At 42.0% G+C, this 12,138-nt stretch overlaps 1 protein-coding gene across 1 annotated transcript in view; it reads left to right on the top strand.

Annotated features, from left to right (window-relative positions):
- Positions 1-249: 249 nt before the first annotated feature.
- The window catches only part of Rtn3 (reticulon 3), a 59,183-nt gene continuing 47,294 nt past the window's right edge, over positions 250-12,138 (top strand). The window contains exon 1 of the mRNA XM_050136685.1: positions 250-612. Within this exon, the coding sequence (XP_049992642.1) occupies positions 288-612 (325 nt within the window). The 5' untranslated portion in view covers positions 250-287. The remainder of the gene's footprint in view (positions 613-12,138) is intronic.

Below are 12,138 nucleotides of genomic sequence, written 5' to 3'. Positions count from 1 at the left end.
ATAATCTGGCAACTAGAAAGCATTCACATAAAGAACCAGGGGGTCGGGAGGAGACAGGGGCTACGAATCCGCAACGAGGGCTGCAGTGGTCTTTGGGTTTTGGCGCTTAGCCACGCCCCTTACGTCAGGTTTCTAGCCCCCCCCCCCCGAGGCTCGCCCCACCCGCGGGGCCTGTCACGCTGCGTCCTTTCCTGCGGGAGCGCAGAGGGACAGTTCCTGCGCCTGCGCATTGTGTCGCTGCGCGCCTCCGAGGCCGCCGCTCGCGCGTCCTCGGGCTCTTTGTGCGCATGCGCGCTCGTACTCCTCTCCCCCGCGGAGCACGGCTGAGTCAGTCAGTCTGTCGGAGTCAGTCTTCGGGACAGCCTGCGCCCGGTACTTCGGAGAGCCAGCTGCTGGATCGTCCTGTGTCCCCTCCCACTCTCCCGCCCCACGTTTCTCTTCACCACTCTCCCGCCCTTGCTCGTACAGCCATGGCGGAGTCGTCGGCGGCCACTCAGTCCCCGTCAATCTCCTCGTCGTCCTCTGGGGCCGAGCCGTCCGCGCTTGGCAGCGGCGGGAGCCCCGGAGCCTGCCCCGCCCTGGGGGCGAAGAGCTGCGGCTCCTCGTGTGCGGGTGAGGCGCGCGGGGAGCTCGTTCCCTGGGGGAGCGCGAGCGATCGGGTCTCCGGGCGGGGGCGGGCGACCCACCCGGGCCGCGGGCGGCTTGGGCCCCGAGGCGGGCGTTTGAGGAACAGGCAAAGGGGGAGGGGAGCGAAGGGCCGAGCCGCGGTGTGGAAATAACGGGGTGTGAAGAAACCAGGTTGGGGGTGGGGAGGTGGTCTAGAGAGAGTGGGCGTAGATGCTGGCTCCCCGCAGGTGAGAACGGAGAAAGGCTGGGTGAAGGGAATGGATCGTGTCCGGGAGGCCGGAGAGCCCCGGGTGGAACGGGGCGGGGGCGGGGGGCTGACTTGGTGGAGGATTAGCGAGCTTCAGAGGACTGTGACAGGTGGGTCGTAGGAGAAATAAATGCTGTTAGGATTTTGAGAGGAGCGGTGGTGGAAGGGATGGCGTTGCAGGTTTGCAGACAGGTGCTGACACAATCTTACATTGGGTGATGGTCCTCCAGAAAAATTGTTTTTGTTTGCCAGGAGGACCAAGAAGTTCTATTACCGTTTTGGGCTAAACTGAATGCCAGATTTTTCTGAGGCTCTGAGGTAGAGGAGGCGTGATGAGAACAGCACAGGAAGATTTGGGAGGGAACTGCGGATAGTCCAAGATGGATCCTTGGCTGCATCTGCAACACAGCCTGCTCTTCACGGGCACATCGTGGGGGTGGGGGCACGCAATGAGTTGCTGTATTCTAGAAGATAATAAACACAATCATGCCAAGCCATCACCATGTTTTGATTTCATGTTTTCGATGGCCTGTTCTCGATAGCAGTATAACAAAAGGGAACGTTTACTGCAGGGAAAAAGAGGAGAAAATTCAGACAAAGCCTGGGCTGCTTGGACCCCCTTTTCTGAAAAGACGAGGAGGGACGCTGCCGGCCTCCTTTAGTTTCTATTGTATACGAGTCTGCCTACTGGTGGGAGCTGCCAAGCAAACACCCCTCGTGCAGAGATCTGCAGTGCAGATGCCTTCTTGAGGAAAATATGCCCGCTGGCAGGTGGTGGTTCTTAAAGGAACTGAGTCTTTGGTGGAAAAAAAAAAATGCGATTTGTCAAAGGAAGAATTTTGAGAGGTTTAAAAAAATGCTTTGTTATCTCCAGCGCACTCTTGGGTTGATCATTCTAATGAACACAACGTTCCTGATCTTAGCATTAAATATATTCTCTTGTGTTTCCTAATACTGACTTTCCACCTGTCTGAGAGCTTTGTTGCCCTGCCGGATCTTCCAGGGAGGTTGTAGCCATTTGGGTAAATGGTTTGGGAGGAAGCTTCTGCAGATAAAGGAATGAGGCAGCATATTTGGAACCCTGGTTCTATTTAAACCACCAGCATTTCTCCTCCAAATTTTTGTGTTCTGGGCTAACTTCCAAATGAACAGTGGCTTTCTATAACTTAGCAACTTGGTCCCTTGGCTTTATTTAATTGCATCACTACTTTCTGTTTGGTTAGCCTCTTCCTATTCGCAATTTCCAAATTTCTGATAGAGATCTAGGTTTTAGAAGTTGACCGTTTATGCTCAAAATTAGAATTTAAGTATTGAGCAGCCAGGGTATTAAAATTTTAGTCCTGACTATGATCAAATGGTGAAAAAAGATTTTTAAGACAAAGTAGCCCAAGCTGGCTTTGAATGCAAGATGATTCTGCCTCAGCCTCCACTGGTACTATAGGTGCATGCTACCACACCTAGCAAGAATCAACATTTTTATTCTTTTAATGCATTAGGTCCCTTGGTGCAGCAGAAAAAAATGTAAGCATATACTGCCACCAAGTGAATTGTATATTAGCAATACAAATACACTAACATGCAGTATTTCTGTTAGCTTATGTTTCTGATATCTTTTGCTCATGTCACATTGTCACAATTTTATAATTGCCATTTCCCTGAGTATTTTTGATTCAGTTTCCTTCTGGAACATTCATATCCCAGCAGGCCTTGAACTTGTGGCTAATTTTCTATCTGAGCATTTCAAATTCTGGGATAATAGGCATGAGCCACTATGCCAAACTATCTTGCTTTTTTTGTTGATTTGTTTTATCTTGTTTTAACATACCTCTCTTTGGTTTCTCAAGACAGGGTTTCTCTGTGTAGCCTTCAATGTCCTGAAACTTTAGATTCTCCCAAGTGCTGGGATTGAAGACGTGTGCCGCCACCGCCCAGTTTACAACATACCTCATTATGATAGTGGGAAAGATGCTAAAATGAGACATTTTTGTCAACAGTGAAATTCATATCTTGAAATGATATTCTCAGTAGCTGGGTTTGCATACTGTACTTTCCTAATAGTATAAATCCCCCAATATTACCCATTTTTGCTTCATTTTAGTATAGAATTGCTATTTTTGACATCAGTTATAGATATTTTGTCACTATTGACACTTAGGTTTTCTCTTCCCCTTGTCTGTTTTATGGTACTGTAGTTGGATCCTAGGTCCGTGCTTCTGCTAACACACACTTTACTACTGAGACGCACTCCTAGCCCACCACTGGCACTTAAAACAGTGTCTGGCTGTTGTAACTACAAAAGTACTCAATAAGTTTCTGTTGAATGAATCATCAGGTTTACAAGCTGGAAAGGAACACCTGAAATAGACACTAAGTGAATGTCCAATCATAAACTCCTCCCCATTGTCAATTTACTGATATTTACTGATAGTTTCAGTGACCCCAGCGCAAGATTCTTGTTGTTCGGGTGACTACTTGAGAATATAACAGGCTGTCTTAAGGGCCTAGTGAGAGACCAGTGGATAGGGCACTTGCTATTAAGTTAACACCCTAAATTCGAACCCTTGGACCCACGTGGTAGGAGAAAACTGATTCTCAGAGTTGTTCTGACCTCCCTAAGCACTACACTCTGCCTTCCTTACACAATTTTTTTTTTTAAAAAAAAAGCTTTATTTTTATTTTTGAGTTTTATGTGTATGGCTGGTTTGTGCCTGCATGCATGTCTGTGCACCACTGCATGCAGTGGCTAGAGGAGGCCAGAAGGGGGCGTCTGATTTCCTGGGACTAAGTTTACAGATGATCGTGAGTCACCTTGTGGGCGCTAGAATTGAACCCAGGTCCTCTAAAAGAGCTGCCCTTAACTGCTCTTAAGCACTGAGCCATCTCTCCACCCCCTCACATAATTTTTTTTATGTTTAAAAAAAATCATATGACCATGCCACGGTGAAATACATTTGTATTCTAACCTGAAGAATCATTTTTAAAACGCTGAGTGTGGTGACATATATCTTCAATCCCATCACTCAAGATGCAGGGGCAGATAGATTTCTGTAAATTAGAGCCCGCCTGGCCTATATAGAAAGAGTTCCAAGCCAATCAAGACTTCATAATGAGACATTGTCTCAAAAAAAGCAACAACAGGCTGGGCGATGGTGGCGCACGCCTTTAATCCCAGCACTCGGGAGGCAGAGGCAGGCGGATCTCTGTGAGTTCGAGACCAGCCTGGTCTGCAGAGCTAGTGCCAGGACAGGCTCCAAAGCCACAGAGAAACCCTGTCTCGAGAAAAAAAAAAAAAAAAAAAAAAGCAACAACAGAAAACAAAGTCTTTTGAAGTACCTTGGTGAACCTGAATATGGTACCTGTTATCTGTATTTTTGATATTGAGACAGGAGGTTCATCAGCCTGGTGGACAATACTAAGAGACCCTTTCTCAAAAACCAAAGACACTGCAGTGAAGTCACCATTTTTTATAGCCCCTTCCTCCACACTTCTGTTTGTCAGAGAAATAAGATGAAATTTGTTAGTCTAAAATTTAACTTTTTAAAAATGGCTCCAAAAAATTCTGCTGTGGTTGTAGGAAAAAACATGCAAATATTGCTATCAGTCTTGAATTTCATGCTCTTTACTAAGTTTTTAAGTTGTTTTTACTTAAGAGTAAGTGTTGCTTAATATCCTGAAAAAACTTTGTCTTTGCTGACCTGTCCAGTAATGAAGTTTAGGAATAGTGGTCTCTGGTTATAGGTAGAAGTGAGTAACTGGCCCAGTGTGGCAGGTGCTGAAGAGCAGCAATTCGTGATAGTACTCTTAGAGAAGGGGAGGGGCCAGGATGCCTTCCCAGATTTCTGCTTTTAAAGGAGACTTAAGGTAAATGAGACAGAAATATGTAACATTCTTTTTGGAGTGAGAATTGCCCAATACCTATATTGTTAGAATTTATTTTATTTTATGTTTATGGGTGTTTTGCTTGCATATATGTCTGTGCACCTCCTTAGAGGTCAGAAGATGGTGGCTGATGATCTGCAATTGAAGTTACAAACAATTATGAAACCATGTGGTTGCTGGGACTAGAACTCAGGTCCTCTGGAAGGGCATCCAGTGCTCTTAACCAATACCTATCATCTCTCCAGCACTGTGCCTGAATTTAAAATATGTTTTAATAGTTAATGACATTAAAATTTCACAGTGTGCTAGAAATTACTTTTCTGAAAATTATAATGTCAAAATAAAGCTACATTTCACTTTATGAAATTGGCTCAAATAATAGCTTGGGCAACTGAAAAATATTTTGTTTTAACTATTTGAAACTTTTTTCCTTTTGGTTTTTTGAGACAGGGTTTCTCAGTATAGCCCTGGCTGTCCTTGAACTCACTTTGTAGGCCAGACTGGCCTTGAGCTCACTGAAATCCACCTGCCTTTGCTTCCCAAGTGCTGGGATTAAAAGCATGAGCCCTGGCTGTTTTTGGGGTTGTTTGTTTGTTTGTTTATTTATTTATGAGATGGTTTCTCTGCATAACAGCTCTGACTGTCCTGCAGCTCTCTCTGGCTTTGAATTCACAGAGATCCACCTACCTCTGCCTCCAAAGGTGTGCTACACCCACATCCTTGGGTTTAAGAGTTTTTTTCACTTACTTAATTTTATTTCATGTGCTTAGGTGTTCTGTCTGAGTGAGGGTATCAGATCCCTTGGAACTGGAGTTAAGAGAGACAGTTGTGAGCCGCCATGTGGGTACTGAGAATTGAACCCAGGTCCTCTGGAAGAGCAGCAGGTGTTCTTAACCACTGAGTCATCTCTCCAGTCTTAGTTATCTCTTTTGGGGGGGGGGGTCGAGACAGGGTTTCTCTGTAGCTTTGGAGCCTGTCCTGGAGCTAGCTCTTGTAGACCAGGCTGGCCTCGAACTCACAGAGATCCACCTGCCTCTGCCTCCCGAGTGCTGGGATTAAAGGTGTACCACCGCCCGGCCAGTCTGGGTTATCTCTTAATAACTGTTGTTCTTGTTCAAATCCTGTGTCTTAGTTTCTACATCATTAAAATGATGATAATAGTTGGTGTGAAAATGAGGCACACAGAAAGAAAGGGCTTTGCCTAGAGAGAATGTTAGCAAATAGTAGTGACTGGTGTGAAGGGCTACAGTGGAAATCAGCAGTGTGAGCTAGATGTTTTTGCTGTGTATCTTTAAAAGCAAACCACTTGAAACATGACTTTTATTAACAATATCTAATACTTGATGCATCTGTAAGTTATAACTTATCTGCACATAGAATAGTAGTTGAATTACAAGTGAAAAAAATCCCAATCATCGAAAATTATTGTTTTCCGATGGTACTGAGGTGTGAGTGCAGGAGCTGGCCTGTGCTAGACACACAGTCCACCAAGGAGCTATATAGTCCCTGCCCCCCTTCTTTTTGGTTTTCCAAGTCAGGATTTCTCTGGAATAGCCCCTGAACTCTCCTCCACGTCACAGAGATCCACCTGCCTCATACTCCCAAGTGATCCAGCCACTTTTGTAAATATTTATTTTTTTATTTTAATTATGTGTTTGTGTATAGGTATGTATATACAAGTATAGGTTCCCCTAGAGGCCAGATGTGTCAGAACTAGAATTATAGGTGGTCGTGAACCACCCAGTGTGAGTGCTGGGAACTTAACTATAGTCCTCAAAGACATTATGTGTTATTAACTGCTGAGCCATCTCTCCAGCCCTCTCTCCAACCATTTAGCAGCTAGGCATGGTGGCTGCATTTGTCTTTAATCCCAACACTTAGAAGGCAGAGACAGACAATTCTGTGTGCATTCAAAGTTAACCTGATCTACATATCCCAGCCTGCCAAAGCAACGTAGAGAGACCATATCTCAAATATTGTAATTGTAATTCTTGCTTGATACCTGTTTTGTTATATGTAATTTTACTGTGTTAAAGTTAAAACCTTCCACAGGGCAGTGATAGAGCATGCCTTTAATCCCAGCACTGAGGAGGTAGAGACAGGAGGATCTCCATGAGTTCCAGGCCAGCCTGGTCTATAAAGTGAGTCCCAGAACAAACTCCAAAAGCTACAGAGAAACCTTATCTTGAAGAAAAGAAAGAAAAAGAAAAGAACAAAAAAAAGTTAGAACCTTTCTTTTTATTTAGACAGAAAAGGGGAAATGATGTGGGATTCTCCTCTGTATGCTGTGAATGTTTTATTACCATTGGTTAATAAAGAAGCCACTTTGTCCTATGACAGGGCAGAATATAGCAAGGCAGGAAATCCAAACAGATAAAGGATGAAAGAAGGCGGAATCAGGCAGGTACCATGTAGCCATCCAAGAAGCAAGAGGTAACAAACCACGAGCCTTGTTAAATCATAAAATAATAGAAATGGGTTAATTTAAGGTATAAGAGCTAGCTGGGAATACACCTAAGCCATCGGCCAAACGGTGTTGTAATTAAAAAAAAAAAAACTTGTTTCTTAAGTGGTGGCATAATATCAGTATGCTTAAATATTTCCTGTAGCATTCTGGCCATAGTAAATATAGTTTGGATACCTTATAGATGGTTGTCACAGCAGACATATGTAAGAGGTAGCAAGAGTGGTCATGTCAGAATAGTATTCAAACACCCACTGACTTTTTATTATTATTATTCCTGGAAAAGAAAATTTTTCTTTGAATGCTGTTTTCTATTGAAGCTAAATTCATAAGTAATTTAATTACTCAGCTCATAAAAGCACTTGTCTACATAACTTTAATAGATGCACCTTAACTCTAACTGGAAATCTCTAGGTAGTTATTTACAAGGTTTATGGTAGAGTTTCAGTCTTTTTATTTTGTTATTTTTGTTGTTCATTTATTGTTTGCACTGCTTTTGTATTGAACCCTTATTGCTTTTTAGTATTTTAGAGATAGACTAAAAACCATAGCAGGAATGCTGTGTTGATTTGTCGAATTTGGCTGTGAGGAAATTGTTCCTCATGATATGCCAGTCACCTGTTCTACTCGGGTGAGTGTTGCAAGCATTTGTTAAGTGAAATTCGGTAATGAAGGAATTAGTGACATGGAAAAGAGAAAGTTAAGTTTATCAGTTTTGTTTGAGCCAAGCATTATTTCTGTTGAAAGGCACTTCTCTTTAAAGTAGTTATAGTCTTAAAACTGATCATTTCCTAGTTCTCGCCAAAATTACATTGGTTCCAAATAAGTTTTATGTTAGTGACTATGTGTATAGTAATCATGTATACCTAGTGTGCTTGTGCTTAGCCTTCTAAACTTTACAGACTTTTGAAAAACATAATTGATAAAGTGTTTACCTGCTAAGCTGTGGGTTCAGATCCCAGTACTGCAAAAAAAATTAAAAAGAAATTATTTTTTTTCATAACTTTCTGGCCAGGTATGATGCCACACATATTTAATCCCAGCTCTTGGGGACAAAGATATGTAGGCTTATGTGAGTTCCAGGCCAGCCAGGGCTACATACTGAGATTCTACTTCAAGAAAAGAAAGAGCTGGGCGGTGGTGGCCTTTAATCCCAGCACTGGGGAAGCAGAGGCAGGAGGATCTCTGTAAGTATGAGGCCAGCCTGGGAGACAGAGCAAGTTCCAGGACAGTCTCCAAAAGGATACAGAGAAACCATCTTGAAAAAAAACCAAAAAAAGGCTGGAGAGATGGCTCAGAGGTTAAGAGCACTGACTGCTCTTCCAGAGGTCCTGAGTTCAATTTCCAGCAACCACATGGTGGCTCACAGCCATCTGTAATGAGATCTGGTGCCCTCTTCTGGCATACATACATAGAAGAAATATTGTATACATAATAAATAAATAAATCTTTAAAAAAAAAAAAAAACAAGAGGGGGCTGGAGAGATGGCTCAGTGGATAAGAGCATTGCCTGTTCTTCCAAAGGTCCTGAGTTCAATTCCCAGTAACCACATGGTGGCTCACAACCATCTGTAAAGAGGTCTAGCGCCCTCTTCTGGCCTTCAGGCATATACACAGACAGAATATTGTATACAAAATAAATAAATAAAAAATAATAAAAAAAACAAGAAAGAAAAGGTGTTGCTGTTTATTCTAGTTCATTTCTAATAATTATTGAGTATAATTCTAGTGTTGTTGCAGATGTTTTGAAAGCTATGAACATGCTAACTCAGTTTAAGCTATAACTCTATTATTCCTGATTATATCATGGAAATCCTTTTTACTGTGTATCTGTGACTTATGGAAGGTATATGACTCTTCTGTTGAAGCTCCAGAGAGAACTTCTGTTGCTGTTGCAGGCAGGATATCACTGTGTATCCCCTGGCTGTCCTGAACTCTATGTAGACCAGGCTGGCTTCAAATTCCTAGATATCTACCTGCCTCCCAAGTGCTGGGATTAAAGGCGTGCACCACCATCGCCTGGCCTCCTTACCTCTTTCCTTAAACTAACTGACTTACTACTTCCTATAAACACATCTTCCTGTCATAACCAGGAGGGGTACATGTGTTGGCACTTGGCATATTCCTCATTGGCAGTTTGTCCTTCAGTATGATATTCGGAAGGGTATTCTGTAAAACTTCTTAAGCAAAATTAATACAGAGCTCTTTTGGTCCTGTTATGTCAAAGTATTTCAACAATGAGCATTGCTTTTTATTTACATTTAAGGTAGAAATAATTGATAACAGGGATCTTTGCACAACTGGATATTGGATCTAGGGCTCAGTGAGTACTAGACAAGAATGCTGCTACACTAAGCTACATCTTCAGCCCTCTTTGTAGATCTTATTTTTAGTCAGAGTCTCACCAAGTTGCTCAGGCTGTTCCTGAACTCATTTGTAGCTCAGGCTGTCCTCAGATTCAATCCTCCAGCCTCTGCCTCCAGCAGCTGCGATTACAGGTATATGCCAATAATGGCTGGCTAAAATTTCTGATACCTTAACATTTGCCTGTTGCCTTAGGGTTTAAGACATGCCCTTGTGTAACAATTCAACAGCTGAGCATATTATGGCTCTTTGTAAGGATTTCTGGGAGATAGGAAGATAGATATACAACACAGGCTATCCATTTGGAAGCTATATCCATAGAAGAAAAGCTTGTATTATGTTTATTTGTGAGTCAGATAACAATATAACACACACACCAAGTTGGGACACAGACCCAGAGAAATTAAACCATGTTTCCAAAGGTTAGTTATAGTGAAGCTGGTACACAGGGCAGAGTCAAGGAATTTAAGGCCCAGTTCTCATTCCCATAGACATATACACTGCTTCTGTTTAGGATTAGAAGAAACTTGTGCTAAAAGTGATTCAGTCACCTCTTATATTCAGGATCAGTTAAAATTGAAAATTTTAGTTTGGGTCACATAGTTCCCAAGCCAGGTGATTTTCCCCCCTTCGTTGATTTCTGGTCAAGGTAAATGGTCATTTTCCACATTGTGGAATCCAGTGGTCACTCTGAGTCATCCTTCTTATATGCCCTCTCGAGAGCATAATTAGTCACCCTCTTCTTGACATGGTTTTGGTTTGTTTTCCAGAACACCACAGAATGCTCTCACTGATTTTTTTTTGATTCAATTTTTTTTAATTTTTTATTTATTTTTATTTTTCCATGATATTTATTGAGCTCTACATGCTCTCACTGATTTATATAGTTATAATTTATGTTTTATGTAGTTTGTGGGATATAACTTTGGTTTTAGCATGGTTGAGACACAGGGTCTCTTAGCTCACGCTAGCTTCCCATCTAAAAGCTAGTCTTGAATTCCTGATCCTCCTACTTGTAGGATTACAGGCATGTGCACTACCACACTCTAGTAAAACTCATTTTTCTTTAAAGACAAGGTCTCATTATGTAGAACAGACGGGCCTCATACTCAGAGATCTGCCTGCCTCTGACTCCTGAGTGCTAGGATTAAAGGTATGTGCCACCATGCCCAGCTTTAATTTTTTTATTTTTTAATTAAAAATATTTTATGCTGGCACATGACTTCAATCCCAGCACTTGGAGTCAGAGGCAGGTGGAGCCAACTAGGTCTACATAGTGAGTTCCAGTTAGAAGTAAATAATAGAGAGACTCTATCTCAAAAAAACAAAACAAGTATTTTTTGTTTGCATGGATGTTTTACCTGCATGTACGTCTGTCTGTGTACTACATGCATGTCTACTGCCTTCAGAAATGAAAAGAGGGCATCAGATCCCCTGGAACTGGAGGTAGAAACAGTTGTGAGATGCTGTGTGGGAACTGGACTTACCCTGGTGCTGTCACTCCAAGCTACCTCTCCAGTCTCCTTAACTTCTCTTTAATCCTCCCCACTTACAAACAGATGCTCTAGTTTCACTTCACAGAACTTTTCTGTTTATGCTAACCCCATATGATTTAACATACCACCTATTAATTGATGTCTCTCAAATCTTTATCTTCAGTCTTCATGTCTAATAGATATTCCAGACCTACTTGTGTCTTAAGCTGAATTCCTGATCCTTCCTTTATGATGTTCTTTTCACTGTCTTCTCTATCTCAATAAATGGTTCTTCAACCCTGTTCTTCCTTTACCTAAGTTAAAAAAAATGTAGCCATTCTTTTTTGTTTCATTTTTCATCAGCATTGAGTTTACTTTCAGAATATATCCAGAATCTGACCAATTCTCTCAACCTCATCAGATACTAACCTGATCAAGGCTGCTACAAGCAAACTCGTTACTCTTGGCTAACTAGTTTCTTCCTGATGTTCTTTTCTCCTATGTCAGCTAGTATAAACCTGTAAAAATGTTCAGTTGGATCATGTAATTCCTGGAAAAAGTGCTTGAGTGACTTCATGTCATATTTAGAATCAACGCCAAAGTCTTCACTGCACTATTTCAGCTACATTGGCTTCCTTACTCTTAGGAAATACTTACCTGTCTTGGGATATTTGCTGTTGACTCTGCCTATAATGTTCTTCCTTCAGTGTAGTAGATCATGGCATGTGCCTCTCTACTATCCCAAATTCACCTGCTGAAACATAACCTCTAAGGTAGCCTTTGGGAGGTCTTGAAGCCATATAGTTGGGATTAGTAGTTTCACAGTGAAGATCCAGAGAGCTTGTGTACACCTTCTACCATGTGAGAACATAACCGAAAATTTCTCTCTGTGGAACGGGGAGAATTACCAGATAATGACTGAATCTACCCTGTCTGAGCTTTCATCTTTGATACTCCAGCCTTCAGAATTTGGAAAAATACATCATTTTCTTTTTTCTTACCTGTTTTTTCTTCCCCTTCCTTCTTTTCTTTGTTTTGTTTTTTGTTTTTATTTTGTATTTGGGTGTTTTTATTTTGTATTA

The sequence above is a fragment of the Alexandromys fortis genome, unplaced genomic scaffold, assembly GCF_014885135.2.
Source record: "Alexandromys fortis isolate MF-2015 unplaced genomic scaffold, M_Fortis_MF-2015_v1.1 scaffold_3, whole genome shotgun sequence".
Lineage (NCBI taxonomy): Eukaryota > Metazoa > Chordata > Mammalia > Rodentia > Cricetidae > Alexandromys > Alexandromys fortis.
The sequence above is the reverse complement of the archived record's forward strand: the minus strand, read 5'-3'. Positions and strand labels throughout refer to the sequence as shown.